This window comes from Hyperoodon ampullatus (assembly GCF_949752795.1).
Source record: "Hyperoodon ampullatus genome assembly, chromosome: 15".
NCBI classification, from domain to species: Eukaryota; Metazoa; Chordata; class Mammalia; order Artiodactyla; family Ziphiidae; genus Hyperoodon; species Hyperoodon ampullatus.
In genome coordinates this window covers 43,211,951-43,236,969 of record NC_136928.1, presented here as the reverse complement: position 1 = coordinate 43,236,969, position 25,019 = coordinate 43,211,951, and the positions used below count along the sequence as shown (strand labels likewise).

Genomic DNA, 25,019 nt, shown 5'->3' with positions numbered 1-25,019 from the left:
AATGAGAGCCATGGGGAATGGCTGTAAATACAGGTGAAGCTTCTGTCACTCACCCGCTGCTCACCTCCTGCTATGTGGCCGAGTTCCTAACAGGCACTGGTCTGTGGCCTGGGGGTTGGGGACCCCTGCCACAGATGCCTTCAAGTGACCCTAACTGGACCCGATGGCTCTCCCTTATCCTCTCTCCCTTCCACACAGTACTGTGTCCCCCGGCAGTGACCAGAGTCACATCCCCACATCCCCTGGGTCATGTTCTTTCAGCCCTGCCTTGAAGGGTTCCTTCAGACCTTTCCCAGGTCCTATGGGTACTAAGTCAAAAATGTCCCATGTCCTTCAGACCTGGCCCCTTTTCCCTGTACCTAGTACCACTCAGGGAGTGGGGTGCATAGAGAGTGCAGGCTTATACACTGTCTCTAATGTTGTTTGAGCCCTTGCCGTGTGCCAGTACCTTGCTGTGTATATACTTCCCACCAAGTATTTCACACATGCCTCACATCTACAAGGTAGGTACCATTATTGTTCCATTTTACAGATGAGAACACTATAGCTCAGAGGAGTCAACTGATATGTTAGGCCCCAGCCCAAGATCACCAAGCCAGTAAGTGGAGAGGGCTTTGTACTCAGTTGTTAGGGTGGCAGCTCCAGGGGACCTGCTGTTTTCTGAAAGAGGCCTCCTAACTGTTCTTTCTGCCCTCAGACTTTTCCCTTTCCTCTTTGACACATGCCTTTGCTGCCCACAGAGTTAGCTCTTGAAAATACAACTCTTCATGCCTCACCCCAGCTTTAAGACCCAGGAGGTTCCCACATTCCTGATGGGATCCAAGCTCATGGTTTCAGAACCTCACCCAGGAGCCCCCTTCCTAGCTCATCACCTGAGATTCTCCACTGCAACTCATGTTTCTAACCCCACAGCCATGAATGTTCTCTGAAGCTGCCTGGGACTTTCAGGCCCCTGTGATTTCAAGCTGCTTATGCTTAGAAGCCTCCTCCTCTTCCCTCCCCACACCCCACCCTTCCAAGCCCTTCTCTGCAGTCTTCCCTGATGCTCCCCGCCCTCACCCCCCTGTACTCCACCCTCCCCGCACCCCCTCCTCCACACCCTTGTCGGCCTCTACTACCGTTGTTCCCTCCCTACTCATCTCTCTCCCCCGAACTCCCGAGGCCGGAAAATCTATCTGAAACATTTGTATTGGAAAAGGGAAATATATTGCGGCGGGTTTATCATAGAACACAGCACAGGTCAGGAAATACAGCTGAACTTCAGCAAAGACAGGGTCCAGGAGCTGAAAAGCTGCCCTAAGCCAAGATGGTGCCTCTTTCTGCCCAGCAGGGTCTCATGCATGCCTGATGCATTCATCTCTTTTCCTGCAGACTTCTTGAACTTCTTTAGTAGACTGTGGTGCTATCCAGTGCCCAAGTTTTACATCTCCTACCAGTGTCCTCAATTCTAAATTCCTGGCGGGAACTATCTGATTGGCCCAGCTTGAGTCAGTTGTCCACCTAGACTGGGGATCACATATTACACACGCAGTTTCTGGGAAACACACGGGGTGAGGAAGAGACTAGAGGTGGGTAGCCACTAGCCACTCGCTCAGTTGAAAGGAGGAGAAGGGCTTTCCAGGTGAGAGATAATTAAAAAAAAAAAAGAGTCATAAAAATAGGAAACCTCCTGATACGTGGGCTAAATGGACATGTCAGCCTGACCAAGGGTCACAGGAGATGTGAGAGCAGGGCCTGATTGTGCCAACTTAAGGAGTCTGGACTTTCCCATAGGTAGTGAAAGTCAGTGAATGCTTTTGAGTAAGGAGGTGTTGTGGTATTTGAGAATTAATCTGATGTTTGCAATTCGCAAGCTTTGGAGAGAGAAAAGGCTAGAATCAGGGAACCTAGAGAAAAGGGACCCACATCTTCTTAATCTTGTACCCCTCCCCCCCGCAAGCCCCAACCAGCAAAGTGCCCGGTGCAGAAGAGCTGCCAACAATACAGGTGCGTCACGTCGAATTAAGAACAGATCTGATCTGAATCAGTCACTGCTTTTGTCATGGAAGACAAGACAGGAAGAAGAGAAAGACTGTAAACCTAGAACAGTATCTAGTTGTTGGGGGGAAAAGAATGCAGATGGTGTAGAAACTTTATAGGGCAAGCACCAGGCAACAGAATGAGCATGGCATTTGCCTCAGTGCTGTGCTCTGCCAGACCCTGCTGCATCTGGGCGAATCAGAGCAGAGCTCTGAGACACCATTCAGCTCACCTTCGAGAGCACCTGCCAAGGTGCAGACGTAAAACTTCTGGGTAACCTTTACCGGATATCACCTTGGTAGGCTTTGCCTCGCCTGAGAGGCAAGGAAGCAAATCTTTTTTATTTCGAAAACTCACTGTAATTCTACGTGTTAGCCTGTCCCCCTATTATGTCAAGGAAGTAAAGAAAGGGCTGCACTGTATCCCCAGCTGGTCAAGGAGTGAGTGGTTGGCTGTCTCACCAGCCTCATGGTTCCCATGACATGCGTGGCTGTCCCCAAAGTGTGGGTTTGTTCCTGTGCTGTTACTTCCTCTAAGGACCCTTTCATCCTTGTGTGGGAATGTAGGAGCTGGCTCTCGACCACGTGTTTGGCTACAGAGGGTTTGACTGTCGCAATAACCTGCATTACCTGAATGACGGTGCTGACATCATCTTCCACGCGGCCGCGGCCGGCATCGTTCAGAACCTGTCCACAGGTAAATGGGTCGGGAGAAACCGCCATCTGAACACAGGCTTTTATTTTAGCCCTTTTATGCACTTTCCCACTGGTTAGATGCCCCAAAGCTTAAGCTCTCTCTTCCCTTTAGAGCCATTCCACTCCATTCCAGACTGGTGCCATTTAGTCCTGGAAGATGCTCAGGCCCACGTTCACAGAGTCAGACCCTCTTTCTCTTTATCCCTCACCCAGCCACGTCTCATCTCAGGCCCTGGAAGGGAGGTGTCAGTGTTTCCATCAGCTCCACGGAGGCTGAGAGGGATGGAGGGAAGCCAGAAGGAGGGTGTGGGGAGTAGATAAACCCTTATAGACAGTAACCCAGAACAAAAAATCGGGGAACTTTTCTCATTGATTTCTAACAGTCACCAAATTTTTTAGCAACTCAGATTTTCAAGTTTTGTTTGTTTTGAATAGTTAACCACATTCACAATGAGAATGAGAACAATAAACAAAAAACAAAAATACCCAAAATGTCCCTTAACTATAGAATGACTCTTAAATTTAAAAAAAAGTTTAAAAAGGAACACCTCAAGCAAAAAGAATCATTCAGAAACTGATAGACACCCTTATTTTTACCACAAGATTTAAACAAGGTAACATGTTGCCTTTATTTGCTTTATATCTTAAAACCTTTTCTTCCCCTCAAATTTGTGTGCTCCTTCATAGTTCTTCGTAGCCCATGCATAGACTTTTTTAGACGGTAGAATCACTGGGCACATAATGATTTGGTGTTTGGGGGCGAGGGAGGCCTTGGAATTTTCTATACATTTTTCTCGAGTTTCTAGCCGCACGTTACCAGGTTAGTAGCAGTGTGCTGTGTTCCACGCCATCACTCACCTCTCAGTTCCTGTGCCTTTGGGTGGGTTCACAGTGACCACTTGGGCAGTCAGCAAACTGTTTGCTGCAGTAGATTATAAAGCTTTACCTGTCTTTCTTCCACTTCCTGTGACACATGTTGACTTAGGACTTCAGGGGGGTGAAGCCATCACCTGTGCTATCCAGGCACCCAGGAGATTAGCACTTTGATAGATAAAGATGATTAAAAGGGATTTCCTAAGTATTCTGCTGTTTAGTCTTCCCTTTCCAATGAGTCCGTGGTGCCATTTTGCTCAGCAAAGCGCTATCTCCAGGTGCCCCCTCCCTGCCCTGCCCAGAGGAAGAGACACTGAGAAGCCGTGGGTCCTGGGCTGCAGGAGGAGGAACCATTCTGGACTCTGGAAGCCTGTGCACTTGGGCTGTGCTGTGGCGCCACCCAGGATGCAGGAGGATTGAAGTGGAACTTGTGTGTTAGATACGGATTAGATAACAGACACCAGCTCTCCTCCCGATCCTGGGACAGAACGCGTCAATGTAAAAAAGGATCTCCTGTCTCCCTAAGGATGATTCCAAAAGTGAGAGTTCGGCACTTTAAGCTCTCGCTTCTACAAGGCCTTTCCAGAGACTCACACAAAGCTTTGGGGTTGCCCCAAGAGCTCTTTCAGGCCCCTGCTCACCCTGCCCCGTCTCTCCTAGGGAGCCAGAGCTTCTACCTGGAGCACACGGATGACATCCTCTGCCTCACGGTGAACCAGCACCCCAAGTACAGAAACGTGGTGGCCACCAGCCAGATAGGTAGGAGGGTCCTGCAGCCGCCGAGGCTCTCCCAGCTGAGCAGAGACGTTGACTTAGCAGCAGTTACTGGGGAGGCAGCGGGCAGGTCATTGGTATCCACCCTTTCTTGATGTCACTCTTGATTTTTTGAGCCCTGAATGTATCTATGTCGCCTGAGTTGACACAACCAGTGATTGGTGACCTGAAGGACCGTTAAGTCAGACCAGAGCCTCATCATCCAAATAAACGGGTGGCCCCCATCCCTGGGGACTTGTGAGAATAATTTTTCAGAGCCCAGGTGTCAAGTGAAGAGCCCCACATCTGAAGCCTGGAGGTTGCGCTTGGCAAGGGTAGATTCCAATATGTGTGCCTGGCTCTTCTCACCCTAGGAAAATGCCCGTGACAAATGTGAACTGATTCACATTTGTGAAGAGTGGTGGTTGTTTTCTTTTAACTCTGTCATTTCAAAGGCAATTTTTCCAAACATATCTTCCTGCTTGTTTTCATGGAACCCATGCCCATTTTAAAATTTAATTTGGAACTTTCTGATACTGGTGTTAAGTGCTTCACTCTTAGAAACATGACTTATTTTAGCTATTGTTTTCCCTTGACGCTTCCTCATTGCCATTGTTCATCCAATGCAGGTGATATTACGGAGACCCCAGGTAAGGCTGTTCCATCCGTGAGTAGTTTGAATCTGCACAGCAAAACCATGTCGATGTACCTCGTTTGCTGATTATACCTGGCTGAGTTGCAGATACAAATCATTGACCTCACCAGTTTCCTTTGTGTAAACTCCACCTCGAGTGTGTGTGTTGGACATAAACACCCTTAGGTCTCTGCCTCTGAAAGCACAGCAGATGTTTCCCGTTGTCTCTCACCTCCAGCCAGGCCAGGCCATAGGTCTCTTAGCCCCCGTCACTGTAACGCCCCGAATACCTGTCCTAAAGCGGCTTTTAGGTGAGCGTCAGCATTGCCTCGGCTCCACCATTCCCCAGCCTTAGCTCTTCGTCATACCTCCCACATTCAGGAGCAACACCTTCCATCCACGTGTGGGACGCCATGACCAAACACACCCTCTCCGTGCTGCGGTGCTTCCACTCGAAGGGGGTGAATTACATCAACTTCAGCGCAACCGGGAAGCTGCTGGTGTCAGTGGGCGTGGACCCCGAGCACACCATCACCGTCTGGCGCTGGCAGGAGGGTAAGGGAAGCGGGCTTTTTGTCCCTCTGGGAGGCTTGTTTGTGGCATGGGCTGGGCTCCAACCTAGATCTGCCTCACTCCACGGCCCACCATAGGCACTGCTGCCGCATCGGCAGAAACCAGGGCTCTTGGGATCCTAGAGAAGCTGCTCATCAGCTGCCACTGCATCCCTGGACCCCATGGCCTCTGGAGTCCTGAGCTGGTCAGTGAAGGGTCTTCGGGCACTTTGGGAAAGTGGCTCAGTGCTGGCTGGCTCCCTCCTCAGACAGGAGGCAGCAGCCTCCACCATTTCTGTCCTAATCACTTTCCTATCCAAACTTCCTTGTGTGTCTGGTGGAGCCCTGGATCCTGCTGCAGCTTTGTCACCCTGATTGCCTTCTTATAGGAACTGGGATGGGGTTTTATCAGCATAGTCTTAGAAACTCTTTTTATTAACATTTTTGAAATGGGGATTCATCTTATAATTAAGGCTTACATTGAATGTGACAAGATCTCTATCTTGTCCTCCCCCAATATGTGCCCGCACACAGGCTGCTACTAAATTTACGGTCTTCTTTGAATCAAATATATGCAATCTTCCATGTATATTCTCAGGGTGGTAAAAGCGGATCCAGTTAGTTAAGACATTAATGAGGTCTGTCTCCAGCCGGGCTGCCTGTATCTGGGGCATGCTAAGCCAGGCAGGCACAGAGGAAGCACTTCTCCAATCCAGGGCTTCTCGAGTCCCATGATCTCAGAGGGAGATCTGTGCATGATCTCAGGCACAGTACCTGCCCCAGCACAGTACCTGTCCCTGCCTTGTCTCTTGCTCACCTAGGGCCCCTTCTGACTTCCCAAGTGGATTGGTGGAGCCAGGACTTTTAAATAAGCTCCCAGGAAAAAGAGAAGTCTTCCCTTTGGTAATTTTCTCCCATTATCTTGTTGGAACCAGCATGTGTCTGTATGGAAGGGTTCTAAGTCAGTGATAATGTCTCATAGCCTGACACCAACCAGCAGCTCTTCTGAGCTGATTATTTGTGGTTTTTGCCTTCACTTCAAGTCCTGCTTACAGATAAATAATGTGGTTTTGAGGGAGGTTTATATCCATTCTTTGTTATCATTGGAGAGCATATTATTCATTTCTCATTTGTCTTTAACAAATTATCTTGTGGAACCCTTGGGTGTGTGTGTGTGTCTGTGTGTGTGTGAAACAAAATTAAATGGAATTTAAAAATGAGCTTAATATATAAAATGCATGTTGTCAGGTCCTAGATACTTGTATGAAATTTGTTCTGAGCAACCTGGAAGCCAGTGCAAAGAGGGAGACAGGCATCTTCACAATTAGAAGTGTCCATGAGATTAAAACAAGGCAAAAGCAAACAGTGGATTAGAAGAAATGTGCATGTTATTTATTTTGTATTTTCCCCGTGATTGCTGAAATTAATCCTCTTTCTATCTCTTTATTGGCCACTTACATTGCTTCTTCTGCAGTTCAGCTGTTCAAATCCTTTTTCTACTGTGGGTGGGAGGGTTGTCTTTTGCTTATGCTTTGTAGCTCTTTACTGATTGTCTTTTAAAGCATCACACATGTTTTCTTCCAGTCTGTTGTTTGTTTTTTAAATTAGTTTATAGTATCCTTGGGGACCATGGTTTTTAAAAGCTCTGAGCCCTAGGTAGTGAGGAATCTGTTCCAGTAAGTCAGGCATTCCATCTGCAGGGAGAGAATTACTGCCCCGAGAGGTAACCTGAGGATCTCCCCAGCCATTCCTGGGAAGGGATTCCAGGAGGGAGTGTCTGAGGGCTGGCTACAGGCCCAGCCATGTTAAGAACCCACCACTACTCTAATAGCTATTTAAAAGTAAGTAAATACAAGTGATGAGGAAGAGGGGAAGAAAAAAATATGTGAATAAATAATATAGGGAGATTGATTAAGAGGAAGTTGGAATTAAGACATTAAGAATAAGAAGAAAATGGAAAGAAAAGAAGTTTAAAATTAACATTAAAAACTCAAGGGAGGACCTTCAAGATGGCAGAGGAGTAAGACATGGAGATCACCTTCCTCCCCGCAAATACATCAGAAATACATCTATATGTGGAACAGCTCCTACAGAACACCTACTGAACGCTGGCAGAAGACCTCAGACCTCCCAAAAGGCAAGAAACTCCCCACGTACCTGGGTAGGGCAAAAGAAAAAAGAAAAAACAGAGACAAAAGAATAGGGACAGGACCTGCACCAGTGGGAGGGAGCTGTGAAGGAAGAAACGCTTCCACACACTAGGAAGCCCCTTCGCGGGTGGAGATGGAGCGGCGGCGGAGAAGCGTTGGAGCCACGGAGGAGAGCACAGCAACAGGGGTGTGGAGGGCAAAGCAGAAAGACTCCTGCACAGAGGATTGGTGCCGACCAACACTCACCAGCCCGAGAGGCTTGTCTGCTCACCTGCCAGGGCGGGCGGGGGCTGGGAGCTGAGGCTCCGGCTTCGGTCGGATCCCAGGGAGAGGACTGGGGTTGGCGGCGTGAACACAGCCTGAAGGGGGCTAGTGCGCCACGGCTAGCCAGGAGGGAGTCCGGGAAAAAGTCTGGAGCTGCCGAAGAGGCAAGAGACCATTGTTTTGTGGTGCACGAGGAGAGGGGATTCAGAGCACCGCCTAAACGAGCTCCAGAGACGGGCACGAGCCGCGGCTATCAGTGCAGACCCCAGAGACGGGCATGAGACGCTAAGGCGGCTGCTGCAGCCACCAAGAAGCCTGTTTGCAAGCACAGGTCACTATCCACACCTCCACTCCCGGGAGCTTGTGCAACCCACCACTGCCAGGGTCCCGTGATCCAGGAACAACTTCCCCAGGAGAACACACGGCGCGCCTCAGGCTGTAGCAACGTCAAGCTGGCCTCTGCTGCCCCAGGCTCGCCCTGAATCCGTACCCCTCCCTCCCCACCCCACCCCCCACCACCCCCCACCCCCGCCTGAGTGAGCCAGAGCCCCCTAATCAGCTATTACTTTAACCCCGTCCTGTCTGAGCAATGAACAGATGCCCTCAGGCAACCTACACACAGAGGTGGGGCCAAATCCAAAGCTGAAGCCCAGGAGCTATGCGAACAAAGAAGAGAAAGGAAAATCTCTCCCGGCAGCCTCAGGAGCAGCAGATTAAATCTCCACAATCAACTTGATGTACCCTGCATCTGTGGAATACCTGAATAGACAATGAATCATCCCAAATATGAGGTGGTGGACTTTGGGAGCAACTGTAGACTTGAGGTTTGCTTTCTGCATATAATTTGTTTCTGGTTTTATGTTTATCTTAGTTTAGTATTTAGAGCTTACTATCATTGATAGATTTGTTTATTGGCTTGCTTGCTCTCTTCTTTTTATTACTTTTTTGTTTTAATAATTTTTTAATTTTAATAACGATTTTATTTTATTTTACTTTTTTCTTTCTTTCTTTCTTTCTTCCTTTCTTCCTTTCTTTCTCCCTTTTCTTCTGAGCCGTGTGGCTGACAGGGTCTTGATGCTCTGGCTGGGTGTCAGGCCTGAGCCTCAGTAGTGGGAGAGCCGAGTTCAGGACATTGCTCCACCTCCCAGCTCCACATAATATCAATCGGCAAGAGCTCTCCCAGAGATCTCCGTCTCAACACTAAGACCCAGCTCCACACAACAACCAGCAAGCTCCAGTGATGGACACCCCATGCCAAACAACTAGTAAGACAGGAACACAACCCCACCCATTAGCAGAGAGACTAAAATCATAATAAGTTCACAGACACGCCAAAACACGCCACCAGACTCGGTCCTACCCACCAGAAAGATAAGATCCAGCCTCATCCGCCAGAACACAGGCACCAGTCCCCTCTACCAGGAAGCCTACACAACCCACTGAACCAACCTTACCCACTGGGGACAGACACCAAAAACAACAGGAACTAAGAACTTTCAGCCTGCGAAAAGGAGACCCCAAACACAGTAAGTTAAGCAAAATGAGAAGACAGAGAAATACGCAGCAGATGAAGGAGCAAGGTAAAAACCTACCAGACCGGTCTTCCCTGGTGGCGCAGTGGTTGAGAGTCCGCCAGCCGAAGCAAGGGACACGGGTTCGTGCCCCGGTCTGGGAAGTTGCCACATGCTGCGGAGCGGCTGGGCCTGTGAGCCGTGGCTGCTGAGCCTGCGCATCCGGGGCCTGTGCTCCACAACGGGAGAAGCCACAACAGTGAGAGGCCCGCGTACCGCAAAAAAAAAAAAAAAAAAAAAAAAAAAACCTACCAGACCAAACAAATGAAGAGGAAATAGGCAGTCTACCTGAAAAAGAATTGAGAGTAATGATAGTGAAGATATCCAAAATCTTGGAAATGGAATGGAGAAAATACAAGAAACGTTTAACAAGGACCTAGAAGAACTAAAGAGCAAACAAACAATGATGAAAAACACAATAAATGAAATTAAAAATTCTCTAGAAGGAATCAATAGCAGAATAACAGACACAAGAATGGATAAGTGACCTGGAATATAAAATACTGGAAATAACTACTGCAGAGCAGAATAAAGAAAAAAGAATAAAAAGAATTGAGGACAGTCTCAGAGACCTCTGGGACAACACTATATGCACCAACATTTGAATTATAGGGGTCCCAGAAGAAGAAGAGAAAAAAAAGGGACTGAGAAAATATTTGAAGAGATTATAGTTGAAAACTTCCCTAATATGGGAAAGGGAATAGTAAATCAAGTCCAGGAAGCACAGAGAGTCCCATACAGGATAAATCCAAGGAGAAACACGCCAAGACACATATTAATCAAACTGTCAAAAATTAAATATAAAAAAAATATTAAAAACAGCAAGGGAAAAGCAACAGATAACATACAAGGGAATCCCCATAAGGTTAACAGCTGATCTTTCAGCAGAAACTCTGCAAGCCAGAAGGGAGTGTCAGGACATATTTAAAGTGATGAAAGGGAAAAACCTACAACCAAGATTATCCAGCAAGGATCTCATTCAGATTCGACAGAGAATTAAAGCCTTTACAGACAAGCAAAAGCTAAGAGAATTCAGCACCACTGAACCAGCTTTACAACAAATGCTAAAGGAACTTCTCTAGGCAGGAAACACAAGAAAAAGAAAAGACGTACCATAACAAACCCAAAAGAATTAATAAAATGGTAATAGGAACATACGTATTCATAATTACCTTAAATGTAAATGGATTAAGTGCTCCAACCAGAAGTCATAGACTGGCTGAATGGATACAAAAACAAGACCCATATATATGCTGTCTACAAGAGACCCACTTCAGACCTAGGGACACATACAGACTGAAAGTGAGGGGATGGAAAAAGATATTCCATGCAAATGGAAGTCAATGAAAGACGGAGTAGCAATACTCTTATCAGACAAAATAGACTTTAAAATAAAGAATACTACCAGAGACAAAGAAGGACATTACGTAATGATCAAGGGATCAATCCAAGAAGAAGATATAAAATTTTTAATATTTATGCACCCGATGTAGAAGCACCTCAATACATAAGGCAAATCCTAGCAGCCATAAAAGAGGAAATCGACAGTAACACAATTATAGTAGGGAAATTTAACACCCCACTTTCACCAATGGACAGGTCAACCAAAATGAAAATAAATAAGGAAACACAAGCTTTAAATGACACATTAAACAAGATGGACTTCACTGATATTTATAGGACATGCCATCCAAAAACAACAGAAAACACTTTCTTCTCAAGTTTTTATGGAACATTCTCCAGGATAGATCATATCTTGGGTCACAGATGAAGCCTTGGTGAATTTAAGAAATTTGAAATCATATCAAGTATCTTTTCTGACTATAAAACTATGAGACTAGATATCAATTACAGGAAAAAAACTGTAAAAAAAAAAACACATGGAGGCTATACAATACACTACTAAATAACCAAGAGATCACTGAAGAAATCAACAAGGAAATCAAAAAATACCTAGAAACAAATGACAATGAAAACACAACAACCCAAAACCTATGGGATGCAGCAAAAGCAGTTCTAAGAGGGAAGTTTATAGCAATACAATCCTACCACAACAAACAAGAAACATCTCAAATAAACAACCTAACCTTACACCTAAAGCAATTAGAGAAAGAAGAACAAAAAAAACCCCAAAGTTAGCAGAAGGAAAGAAATCATAAAGATCAGATCAGAAATAAGTGAAAAAGAAATGAAGGAAACGATAACAAAGATCAAAAAACTAAAAGCTGGTTTTTTGAGAAGATAAACAAAATTGATAAACCATTAGCCAGACTCATCAAGAAAAAAAGGGAGAAGACTCAAATCAACAGAATTAGAAATGAAAAAGGAGAAGTAACAACTGGCACTGAAGAAATACAAAAGATCATGAGAGATTACTACAAGCAACTCTATGCCAATAAAATGGACAACCTGGAAAAAATGGACAAATTGTTAGAAAAGCACAATCTGCCAAGACTGAATCAGGAAGAAATAGAAAATATGAAGAGACCAATCACAAGCACTGAAATTGAAACTGTGATTAAAAATCTTCCAACAGGGCCTCCCTGGTGGCGCAGTGGTTGAGGGTCCGCCTGCCGATGCAGGGGATGCGGGTTCGTGCCCCGGTCTGGGAGGATCCCGTATGCCGCGGAGCGGCTGGGCCCGTGGGCCATGGCTGCTGAGCCTGCGCGTCCGGAGCCTGTGCTCCGCAACGGGAGAGGCCACAGCAGTGAGAGGCCCGCATACCACAAAAAAAAAAAAAAAAAAAAAAAAAAAAAAAAAAAAAAAAAAAAATCTTCCAACAAACAAAAGCCCAGGACCAGATGGCTTCACAGGCGAATTCTATCAAACATTTAGAGAAGAGCTAACACCCATCCTTCTCAAACTCTTCCAAAATATAGCAGAGGGAGGAATACTCCCAAACACATTCTACAAGGCCATAATCACCATGATACCAAAACCAAAGATGTTAAAAAGAAAGAAAACTACAGGCCAATACCACTGATGAACATAGATGCAAAAATCTTCAACAAAATACTAGCAAACAGAATGCAGCAGCACACTAAAAGGATCATACACCATGATCAAGTGGGGTTTATCCCAGGAATGCAAGGTTTCTTCAATATAGGCAAATCCATATATGTGATAAACCATATTGACAAATTGAAGGGGAAAAACCATATGATCATCTCAGTAGATGCAGGAAGAGCTTTTGACAAAATTCAACACCCATTTATGATAAAAACTCTCCAGAAAGTAGGCATAGAGAGAACTTAACATAATAAAGGCTATATATGACAAACCCAGAGCCAACATAATTCTCAATGGTGAAAAACTGAAACCATTTCCACTAAGATCAGGAAGAAGACAAGGTTGCCCACTCTCACCACTATTATTCAACATAGTTTTGGAAGTTTTAGCCACAGGAATCAGAGAGGAAAAGGAAATAAAAGGAATCCGAATCGGAAAAGAAGGAGTAAAGCTGTCACGGTTTGCAGATGACATGATACTATACATAGAGAATCCTAAAGATGCTACCAGAAAACTACTAGAGCTAATCAAGGAATTTGGCAAAGTAGCAGGATACAAAATCAATGCACAGAAATCTCTTGCATTCCTATACACTAATGATGAAATATCTGAAAGAGAAATGAAGGAAACACTCCCATTTACCATTGCAACAAAAAAGAATAAAATACCTAGGAATAAACCTACCTAAGGAGACAAAAGACCTGTATGCTGAAAACTATAAAACACTGATGAAGGAAATTAAAGATAATACAAACAGATGGAGAGATATACCATGTTCTTGGATTGGAAGAATCAATACTGTGAAAATGACTATACTACACAAAGCAATCTACAGATTCAATGCAATCCCTATCAAGCTACCAATGGCATTTTTCACAGAACTAGAACAAAAAATTTCACAATTTGTATGGAAACACAAAAGACTCCAAATAGCTAAAGCAATCTTGAGAAAGAAAAATGGAGCCAGAGGAATCAGGCTCCCTGACTTCAGACTATACTACAAAGCTGCAGTAATCAAGACAGTATAGTACTGGCACAAAAAACAGAAATATAGATCAATGGAACAGGATTGAAAGCCCAGAGATAAACCCACACACGTATGGTCACCTTATTTTTGATAAAGGAGGCAAGAATATACAATGGAGAAAAGACAGCCTCTTCAATAAGTGGTCCTGGGAAAACTGGACAGCTACATGTAAAAGAATGAAATTAACACAGTCCCTAACACCATAAACAAAAATAAACTCAAAATTGATTATAGACCTAAATGTAAGGCCAGACATCATAAAACTCTTAGAGGAAAACATAGGCAGAACGCTCTATGATATAAATCACAAGATCCTTTTTGACCCACCTCCTAGAGAAATGGAAATAAAAACCAAAATAAACAAATGGGACCTAATGAAACTTAAAAGCTTTTGCACAGCAAAGGAAACCATAAACAAGATGAAAAGACAACCCTCAGAATGTGAGAAAATATTTGCAAATGAAGCAACTGACAGAGGATTAATCTCCAAAATTTACAAGCAGCTCATGCAGCTCAATATCAAAAAAACAACCCAATCCAAAAATGGGCAGAAGACCTAAATAGACATTTCTCCAAAGAAGATATACAAATGGCCAACAAACACATGAAAGGATGCTCAACATCATTAATCATTAGAGAAATGCAAATCAAAACTACAATGAGGTATCACCTCACACCAGTAAGAATGGCCATCATCAAAAAAATGTACAAACAATAAATGCTGGAGAGGGTGTGGAGAAAAGGGAACCCTCTTGTACTGTTGGTGGGAATGTAAATTGATACAGCCACTATTGAAAACAGTATGGAGGTTCCTTAAAAAACTAAAAATAGAACTACCATGCGACCCAGGAGTCCCACTACTGGGCATGTACCCTGAGAAAACCATAATTCAAAAAGAGTCATGTACCACAATGTTCATTGCAGCACTATTTACAATAGCCAGGACATGGAAGCAACCTAAGTGTCCATCGACAGATGAATGGATAAAGAAGATGTGGCACATGTATACAGTGGAATATTACTCAACCATAAAAAGAAACGAAATTGAGTTATTTGTAGTGAGGTGGCTGGATCTGGAGTGTGTCATACAGAGTGAAGTAAGTCAGAAAGAGAAAAACAAATATTGTATGCTAACACATATATATGGAATCTAAAAAAAAAAACCACATGGTTCTGAAGAACCTAAGGGCAAGACCGGAGTAAAGACTCATATGTAGAGAATGGACTTGAGGACCTGGGGAGAGGGAAAGGTAAGGTGGGAAGAAGTGAGAGGGTGGCATGGACTTATTTATTTTACATTTGGTAGTGTATATAGCTAGTGGGAAGCAGCTGCATAGCACAGGGAGATCAGCTCGGTGCTTTGAGACAACCTAGAGGGGTGGGATAGGGAGGTTGGGAGGGAGACGCAAGAGGGAGGGGATATGGGGATATATATATACATATAGCTGATTCACTTTGTTATACAGCAGAAACTAACACAATAATGTAAAGCAATTATACTCCAATATAGATGTTAAAAAAATAAATTAAAAATTCAAGGACTGGAAAATAATGATGAGATAAAAATAGATGGGATAAGACTAGAAGCTCAGAGATTTTAAAAGGAGGTAAAAGAGCAATAAAAATAACTAACTGTAGTTACTGCTTACAGAACCCTCACTGCACCAAGCCTGTTCTAAGGGCTTCCCTTTTATCAATTCTTTTAATTGTCACAACACCTTATAAAGTGGGAACTATTATTATCCCCCAATTTACAGATGAGGAAACTGAGGCACAGAGAGGTTAAAATAATTTTTCCAAAACTGTTGTGCAGATAAATGGTGGAGCTGAGATCTCATTAAGGCAAAGGTTAAATAAAACTCAGGACAGAAATCAAAAACAAATAAATGAGGTTGAGGGAAAGAACTAGTAATATAAAAGGTAAGCATTTGAAACCTAAAAACCATGAAAGAAAAAGGGATTTGGGGAACTTTTTAAAGAAATTAAAAGCAGAGGAATTTGGGAGAAAAACAACAACAGTCTGAAAGAATGTGTCTCCAGTGGTGCTGTGGGGAGGCTGCGGCTTCCTGTGGGGTGAATCCTGTTGGAGGTGGCAAGGCAGGGGATGCCCTTAAGCTGTTTTGCCCTTTTCTCGTATCTGGAAACTTCTGTCTCCTGGGCCATCCTTTCCTCCTCTGTTCCCAGATGCCTGGATGTGGCTCGTGGCTTGTGGGGACAGGGTAGAGTTAGGTTGGGGGTTTTGTTAGCAGCACCTGCTGCTCTGGAAATTTCCCAGACAAGGTCTCTTTCCCACCCGGGGAGTAGTGTCTGAAGGTGGGAGGAGGCGGCTGAAGAAGGAACCAGAAGTGTGCCCTGGGCCTTGCTGGGACAGAGAGCCCTCTGTCCTGGGCTGCAGCTCCCCTGCCTGGCCCGGGAGCGTAGGACCCACCTCACCAGACTCTTTCACCCACGCAGGTGCCAAGGTTGCTAGCCGAGGGGGCCACCTGGAGCGCATATTCGTGGTGGAGTTTCGCCCTGACTCAGACACGCAGTTTGTGTCTGTCGGAGTCAAGCACATGAAGTTCTGGACCCTGGCAGGCAGTGCCCTGCTTTATAAGAAAGGGGTCATCGGGTCCATGGAGGCTGCCAAGATGCAGACGATGCTCTCCGTGGCCTTCGGTGCTGTGAGTTTCAGCAGAAGCTTCCTGACGGGACCCTGAACCCCTGGGCATGGGCATGGGGGGCAGGGTATATCCTAGAAGCTGTGAACAGCAAGGAAGCCATTTCCACAGATCTCCTTTACTGGATTATTTGCAACCACTATTTTGTTTCCTTAGCACAGATGGGTGAGTTGACTGTATTTTCCCCCTCAAAATGTTAATCAGAAAAAAGCAGGACCCCGACCCAGGGCTGGAGTTTCATTATTCCAGAGCCAGATTGACTTGCAGGCCTGTCTGACTAGGCTAGATGGCCACAGAGGCTGAGGGACATTTCCACCACTGGACAGCATCCCTTTCCCCCCAGTCCTCTTGTGCCATAAATCCCCTGACACTCTTACACAGGCTGTGGGCTGCCCTCAGCCAACACAGGCTCCCCCTGGGGAAATTTTGGAACACAGCCAACTCTTGGTCCTCCAGGTGTGGGTTTACCTTCCTTGTAGATGAGGCCAGGAAAGTCTCCTCAAAGACTGGGGTCCCGCCCTTCCCTGCAGTCACCTGAGGCTGCTCACAGAATGGAAGTGCATTAAAAAGCGGAGCTGTGCTCAGTGGGGAAATCAACTGTTCCCAAAACTAACACCGCAAAGCTAGATGATTTCCTTACCATATGCTCTTTTGAGAATTCTTTCACCTTCCCTTGTCACAGAAGGTCAATTTGAGTGTGTTTATGTTTCTCCGGCTCTGGTGCCTTAGCAGTGGAGTGGGTGGCTGGGAGGGAACCCTCTCGAGGGCTGCAGGAAGTGTCCTGGTGTGGAAGGTGTCCCTTTGTTTACAGAACAACCTCACTTTCACGGGTGCCATCAACGGCGACGTCTACGTGTGGAAGGACCACTTCCTTGTCCGGCTGGTGGCCAAGGCTCACACAGGCCCCGTCTTCACAATGTACACGACCCTTCGGGACGGGCTCATAGTGACCGGTGGAAAAGAGCGGCCGTAAGCCCGAGCTCCTCTGGGAACACCAGGTCTTTTTGGATTGTCTTGGGAGAAACTGACAGAAGCATCTCCAACTTGGAGAAAATGCAGATTTTCACTCTCCTGTCTTTTCTGCATCACGGAGATGAGTCTTCCGTCTCTCCCAGAGGGCCCTGGGTCAGAACCTTCAGAAGTAAGGGTCAGAGAGGTGGTGCCTTGGTAGTTGAAAAACCGGAGAGGTGTTCTCGAACAGACCAGGTGACTCTGCTGTCCATTAGGTGTTACTGTCAGTGGCTCTTTGGGAGGAGGCAGGAGGGGTGAGAAGAGGGGGGATGTCCAGTGCAGACCACGTGAAAGCCAAGCTGCAAAATAGGAGAAACATTTCTCTTCGTCATTCGATCTAACAAAAACATGGTTTGATTTTGATTCTCCTTCCTTCCACGGTGGTGGCATTTGAAAGCAGTCTAGGAAATCTGCAAGTTCAAGGGGTTCTGGTAGCTCATCAGCAGGGCTTATGAAAGGGGCCACCCCAGAGGGTCTGTCCTGCTGGGCCTGGGGATGAGGGGATGGGACCTTGAGGAGATGACAGGGAGAGAGGGCAGCGGAGGATCCTGGGCGGTCTTAGGATGAGGGCTAACGTGCTAAGTTCTTGATCTTTTTCAGGACCAAAGAAGGAGGTGCTGTGAAACTGTGGGACCAGGAGATGAAGCGCTGCCGGGCCTTCCAACTGGAGACGGGGCAGCTGGTGGAGTGTGTGCGCTCCGTGTGCCGTGGCAAAGTGAGCACCGGGTGGGGCGGGCCTTTGCCAGCGGCACCCAGAATTCGTCCAGCACCTTCCCAGCCGGACACTTGCCCTGTGCTGAGTGGTTGAGTCCTTAGAACAAGCCTCCCGAGTGTGACTTAGTGCAGAGGGGAAGCAGCTTAGCACAATCAGACAGATCTGGGTGCAGAGTGTGACTCACCCAGTAGAACTGGCTGTGTGACCTTGGCTGTGTTGCTTAGCCTTTCTGTGTCCAGCACACGGGTTGTTGTGAGGACTGCATGCATCATACATGCACAGCATCTTTCATTATGCCTGGCACATGGCCACAGTCAGTAGATGTTAGCTGCTGTTATTATAGACAATGTTATTTTAGGCACAGGGATATTACCCATGCCCAAGGTATGCAGCCGGGAAGGGGAAGGACTGCCAAACTGTCTGACTCAAAGCCATTGGTTTTCAAGTTGTACCTGAGCTAAATATCACACACAACTGTGGAGTTTTGTTTTTGTCTTTTAATCATGGTTATCCAGGCTCATATCCAGAGCCGCCAAGTCAGAATCTCGGGAGTGGGGCCTTGACCTTGATGTGTGTTTTCCTTTTCTTCTTCTTTATTTTTAATTCCCCAGGAGATTCTGAAGCACTTGAAAACAAATCTCTTAGCCTCTATTTAATACCTTGTATTTATATTTTGGAATTGGTATCAGTCTAAGAATTTGCTTTCTAGATGCTCTCCACTAAAAAGGCAAACCTGACTTGGAGTCTACATAATTGGAAATTGGGAATTTTGTTTTTAAATAGATACACAACAGTCATCCGGAAGGGTAATTAGACATACAGGAGATGAAGGCAGAATGAGGCCCAGAACCTAGAAGTCACCTGGAGGTGGATTTTGTTCAGTGCGAGGAAGGACTTAGGAAGAGTTTGGGCTGTCCAGGAGGAGGAGCTGGCTGCCCTGCTCTGCAGTGAGCTTGCAGTCACTGGACCGTTCAGCAGAGGCGAGATGGTGGAGGGCTCTGGTGGAACTCTCCCCAAGGTGGCGGAGGGAGTACAGGCCAAGTGAGGGGCTCGCTTAGGATGGCAAATCAGTGGCTAAGAACAAAACACTTCTTGGCTCTTCCTATTTTAATACCGGTGCCAGCAAAGGCACTTTCCCAAGTTACTCTAATAGTGTTTTTTTTTTTTTTTTTTTTGCGGTACTCGGGCCTCTCACTGTTGTGGCCTCTCCCGTTGCGGAGCACAGGCTCCAGACGCGAAGGCTCAGCGGCCATGGCTCACGGGCCCAGCCGCTCTGCGGCATGTGGGATCTTCCCGGACCGGGGCACGAACCCACATCCCCTGCATCGGCAGGTGGACTCTCAACCACTGCGCCACCAAGGGAGCCCCCATATAACCATTTTTAAGTGTACAATTCAGTGGTATTAAATTCATTCACATAGTTATGCAACTATCACTACCACCCCTCCCCAGAACATTTTTCATCTTGTGAAACGGAGGCTCGGTGTCTAATAAACAATAACTCCCTTTGCCCCATCTCCCCAGCCCCTGGAAACCACCATTCTACTTTGTCTCTGTGAATCTGAGTATTCTAGGTACTTCATATGAGTGGGATCCTGTAGTGCTTTTCTTTCTTCTAATAGTGTTTTGATTACAACAGGGAAAGATTTTAGTGGGAACCAAGGATGGAGAAATCATTGAAGTTGGTGAAAAAAATGCTGCTTCCAACATCCTGATTGATGGACACATGGAAGGGGAGATCTGGGGCCTGGCCACACACCCCTCCAAGGACATCTTCATCTCTGCCAGTAACGACGGCACAGCCCGAATCTGGGACCTGGCTGACAAGGTCAGGGGCGGACACTGCACAGGCTCGGATGCCCCATGTGGGCCTCAGAGCAGTGACAGCCCTGGGCGAGGGGAGGTTCGGCCAGGGTCAGGCCAGGAGGGGGGATGGGGCTGGGTGGGAGATCGGCCACAGGGCAGCAATTAAGTTAGAGGGACTGATAATGAAAGAAGTCCTGTTCACACACACCCAGCCTATATATATATGTATTTTAGCTGTATATCCATCTATGAATATTTATAGTACAGGAATAATATAATTGAGAATGATTATTCTCTTGTCATGAAAGAACCCACAAAACTAAAAAACAAAGAGATAAATCATGTCTTCCCTGGATGGGAAGACTAAAAATGATTTAAAATGTCAAATGTTCCCAAATGGAACATTTCAATCAAAATCCCAACAAGGTTTCTCTTAGCATTTGGAAAAACAATTTAAAAATACAAAAAAATTCAAAAAAATAACTTGTCTGGAGTAAAAATGTCAAATAGGAAATCTGGGGGGAAAAGAGATTAATATTACCAAGTCTTAGCTGATAGTAAAACAAGTACTTAAGTTCTAATAATTAACATACTTGGTTTCATTACAAAATGGCTAGTAAATGTTTCAGTCATATTTTCAGTGTAAGGATCATAGAACAGACATGGAGAAGGCTAAGTGTGGTGGTTATACTCCTTAGTTCATAATGATTATGTTTATTAACAGCCACTACATACCCGGTGCTTCATATATGCTATCGTTAATGCTTACAACACCTTGCAAGACCAATACTAATATTGATTCTCTACACATGGGAAAACGGGGCAGTAACTTACCCAAACACACCCAGCTAGGGACAGAGCCAGGATCTGGGATCTGAACTCACACATGCTGAAGCTCAAACTCTTCCCCCGAGCAAGAGGTCAGCAAGCTGCAGCCCAAGGGTCAAGTCTGCCTGCTGCCCGTTTCTGCAAAGTAAGCCATGCTTTTTGTTTATGTTGGTGTCCATGGCTGCCTTTGTGCTTCACTGGTAGAGCTGACTGGTTGTGAGAGACCATATGGACTCCAAAGCCTAAAAATATTTACTCTCAAACCATTCACAGAAAAAGTTCGCCAACCTCTGTCCTAAACCGTGTTGTCTCTCCAGCTGCTCAGTCAAAACCTGCTGCCCCCCTCAGCCACTCAGGGACACTTACTATTAGAAGCAAGAGGTTTGGAGCCTCCCTAGAGGCAGCCTGGCTGCTCTGGCCTGGGTGCAGGATTTCCCCTGGAGACCAGCTGAGGCGGCCAAGGGCTCAGGTGGTATTACTTTGTGTCGATGTAGAAGCTGCTAAACAAGGTGAACCTGGGCCACGCGGCCAGGTGTGCAGCCTACAGCCCTGACGGGGAGATGGTGGCCATTGGCATGAAGAATGGAGAGTTTGTCGTCTTGTTGGTGAACAGCCTGAAAGTTTGGGGGAAGAAACGAGACCGGAAATCTGCTATCCAAGATATCAGGTACCTAGCAGGCAGTCTGGGCAGGGAGGAGAAAGGCGGGCATTCATTCTCCCTCCCATGCTTCCCATTCCAGGAGGGTCATGGCTGGAATGAAGAGCTCACTTGTGAGAGGGTCCCTTTTCAGTGAGCCAACTATGGAAGGAGACCCTCTCACACGTTACTTCTCAGACATGTCTTTGCTAATTTCCATGAGAGTGTGGTAAAAACTTCTCATAAAAGGCCTTCTACAAAAGACTGCACACGTCCATTTACTTACTTACGGGGGGTTTGATCCAGAGAAGCTGTCAAATTCCATAGACTTTAGGAAAAGCTAACCACACGCGAATCATGACGTGTGATCTAATTGCCTTTGAGCTTGGGAGGCCTGTCCCAGAGCAGACCTCGTGCCTGGCCGGCCCTACACAGCCCCCCTCACGGACTGTGCTCTTGGATTGCTTTTTCTAGAATCAGCCCAGACAGCAGATTCTTAGCTGTTGGTTCTTCTGGACACACAGTTGACTTCTATGACCTCACTCAGGGCACAAGTCTGAACCGCATCGGCTACTGCAAAGATATCCCGAGCTTTGTCATTCAGATGGATTTTTCCGCAGATGGCAAATACATCCAGGTATGCTTTGGCTTTACTGATATCTGGGGTAACCATTAATAATAGTATTACAAACAATGGCTTTTATGAAATCAGTGCTTCCTCTGTGTCAGGAAATGTGTTCACTGGAACTGTTTAAGTACTGTTAGTTTCCCTCCTATTTTATAAATGAAGAAACAGAGGCTTAGAGAACTTAAGAAAGTCGAATAGAACTTAAAATAGTACTTATTCTTCAGTAGGAAAGCAGGAAACAAGCCCTAATCATCTTGATCCTCCTCTTACCACCACCCCTTCAAAGCTTCCTAATTCCTAGTTCTCTGGGGCTGCACGGAAGCCTGTGTTGCTTCTTACACTTACTCATCTCAATTCCACATCCCATGGGTAGTGTGGTCCCTCCAACTTGGGACTCAGACTCCAGACAGTCAGCCTGGAGTGAGAGCCCATCACTGGCCCCCGGGGAGACTGACAAGCAGGGAGGGATCGAGAGGGCTCCCACTCTTGGCACTTAGAGCTGAAAATAGAACAATGATTTCTCCAGCACTTTGAACAAATGTTATGCATTTGTGAGCCAGCCTGGAGTCGGGTAGTCTTTGTGAAAGGAGAGAGGACGCTTCACTCATCAAGTGTGGACTGAACCAGGCGCTACGCCAGGCTTTTGGGTGTATAAAATGGGCCTGGTCCCTGCTCTCCTGGAGCTTGCCTTGTCGTGGACAAGACGAGCATTAAACAAATCATCACAAAATACACCTATAACTACAAATCGTGATTATGTGCCGAGAAGGAAAAGTACAGTGCCCTGCGGGAGCATCTAACAGGCACTGACTGTTAAATAGATGCACTGACATCCTCTCCGTACAGTGCTGTTTAAGCTGCGGTCTGCAGGGTGTGTAGGAGTCAGCCACCCAAGGGAGGCGGGAACATGGTTCCAGGCCTTCTGCATGAAGGCCCTGATGTGGGAAAGATCTCGGCTCATCCCTGTACAGCAGGGAAATCTGGGGTGGCTGGTCTAGCACCCCAGGGAGGGAGGGGGCTAGTGATGGAGGCAGCGGCCATTGGTTGGAAAATGGTCAATTGCCTCTAGAAGTTTCCCAGAGAAGCCAGGATCAGGTCCTAATACTTCAGAAATCATCTCTGTCAGCTGCCGTCCATAAGACTTGCCTCAGCTCTGTTGCATAGGACCTTGGTTCTCTGAGAACAGGGGTTCCCAAACGTAAGCGCGCACCAGAATCACCTGGAGGCTTTGTGAAAGCCTGCTGGGCCCCGCCCTCAGGTTGTCCGACTGGGTAGGTCTAGGGTGGGGCCCAAGAATGTGCATCTCTAACCAGTGTCCAGCTGAGGCTGACGCTGCCGGTCAAGAGCCGCACTTGGAGAACCGCTGCCTTAGGACTTTGGAAAATAGCAAGAAAACGGAGGGGAAAATGCCCTGCTTGTGTGAACTTTGCCGCGGGCTGACCACAGGCTTTGCAGCCTGGAGCTGAGCTTGGGTTTGGTGAAAAGTCCTGGGGATGCAGAGGTTGGGAAGCAATACACCCAAAGGGGAGTCCTTTGGACGGGAAAGAAAGCTGATAGGCCTGGCTGCTTCCCACTTGCAGGTGTCAACAGGAGCCTACAAGCGCCAGGTGCATGAGGTCCCCCTGGGGAAGCAGGTCACTGAAGCCACGGTCATTGAGAAGATCACCTGGGCCTCCTGGACAAGGTGACTGGAGGAAAACTCTGGAGGAAAAGGTCACAAGGGAGACTCTCGTCCCAGCCTCAGCCTCCAAGTTTGTGTGTGGCTGGGAAGCAGCTCAGAGACAGAGCTCTTTCCTTTGCGGGGTCAGGGCGGGAGGCCTCTTGCTCCCAGTCTGGGCCGCTGGCTTTGGTCTGACCTGGGCTTTTGAAACGCAAAGTCCCTCTTTTTGTGTAATCTGTCCTACTCATCCCCAACCCTATCTAGCAAGTTCAAAGGGAAACCATCCCCCAGCTCTTGGCCAGACCCCCTGCGGTATAGTGAGGCCTCCTCCAATCCCTGGGAGGGAGAGGGAGGGCCGGCAGTGCCGGGTAGCGGGGTAAGCAGCAGGGCCCTGCCAGTCAAGGGAAAAGAGGCCACCAACCCATGAGCTTGAAGAGCCCCACACTTCTCCCAAGCTACATATACTCAGAAGCATCGCAGGGAAGAGGGAGAGAATCAAAGATGGAGGTACCTTTTCTTTTTAGGGTGAAAGGGACTGGGGCAGAGAATAGTAGGAGCTGGGGCAGGTATTCAGAGGGGGAGGGGACAGGTGCCGTCCTGCCAGAGGAGCCGCGTGACCACGCTGAATTCCCCTCTCATTCCTGGGAGAGGGTGTCTGACTGCACGAAGCCTTCCCACCCGTCTCACACCTCTTCCTGTTGGAACAGCATTCTGGGAGACGAAGTCATTGGCATCTGGCCACGAAACGCAGACAAGGCTGATGTCAACTGCGCGTGTGTGACCCACGCTGGCCTGAACATTGTCACGGGAGACGACTTTGGGCTCGTGAAGCTCTTTGATTTCCCATGCACAGAGAAATTTGTGAGTTTTCCTTAGAGTAACTCCCTGCGCTGCCTCTAGGCTGGCTGATCTTCTGCAGTCTGCTGGAAATCGTGGCCACATCTACATGGCCATCTAGAATCTAGAACAAGAGGAATCTTGTCACAGCCCTGGGGAGACTTGGCAACACCTAACCTTTTCCTCTCCCTCAGGAGGGGAAGTCCTGGAAGCCAGGAGGATGGAGGGGGGACAGAGTGGCCACAAGTGGGGCAGGAATGCGGCAGGAAGCCAGTGAAGGGCTTGCTCACAGAGCTGCTCAGACCCAATGGGCATCCCATGGGTGAAGGGAGGTCCTAGGAGGGGGGAACTGAGTCCTGGAAGTGGTCCATGGTGGCTGAAGGAACAGGGTCTCAGTCACCTCCATTCACTTTTGCTCACAGGCCAAGCATAAGCGTTACTTCGGTCACTCGGCTCACGTGACAAACATCCGTTTCTCTCATGACGACAAGTACGTGGTCAGCACTGGAGGAGACGACTGCAGGTACCAGCCTGATTCTTCTGGCTCTGACCCCAGGCCTAGCCTTCATCCCCTCCCGTCCCCACCTCAGGTGTCAGCTCCTCCCAGGGGCACGTGGAGGGGCTGAGGTGGGACAGTGAACCGGAGATCCAGTGACGACTTTACAAGTAGAAGAGCTTTAGTCTCTGGTGA

General features: G+C 47.0%; 1 protein-coding gene across 3 annotated transcripts in view; it reads left to right on the top strand.

Annotated features, from left to right (window-relative positions):
• EML6 (EMAP like 6) overlaps positions 1 to 25,019 on the top strand; it is a gene marked incomplete at its 5' end in the record, with an annotated part of 331,290 nt that overhangs the window by 304,428 nt on the left and 1,843 nt on the right. For 2 of the 3 annotated variants that reach the window (XM_079720647.1, XM_079720645.1), the window contains 12 exons: positions 2,586 to 2,715; positions 4,248 to 4,346; positions 5,356 to 5,529; positions 16,001 to 16,209; positions 17,018 to 17,175; positions 17,818 to 17,932; positions 19,572 to 19,760; positions 21,061 to 21,233; positions 21,678 to 21,840; positions 23,412 to 23,515; positions 24,199 to 24,352; positions 24,751 to 24,851. In XM_079720647.1, coding sequence (XP_079576773.1) covers positions 2,586 to 2,715; positions 4,248 to 4,346; positions 5,356 to 5,529; positions 16,001 to 16,209; positions 17,018 to 17,175; positions 17,818 to 17,932; positions 19,572 to 19,760; positions 21,061 to 21,233; positions 21,678 to 21,840; positions 23,412 to 23,515; positions 24,199 to 24,352; positions 24,751 to 24,851 — 1,769 coding nt within the window. Of the gene's footprint in view, positions 1 to 2,585; positions 2,716 to 4,247; positions 4,347 to 4,969; positions 4,991 to 5,355; positions 5,530 to 16,000; positions 16,210 to 17,017; positions 17,176 to 17,817; positions 17,933 to 19,571; positions 19,761 to 21,060; positions 21,234 to 21,677; positions 21,841 to 23,411; positions 23,516 to 24,198; positions 24,353 to 24,750; positions 24,852 to 25,019 lie in introns of all 3 variants that reach the window. The other variant, XM_079720646.1, reaches the window with a different exon arrangement.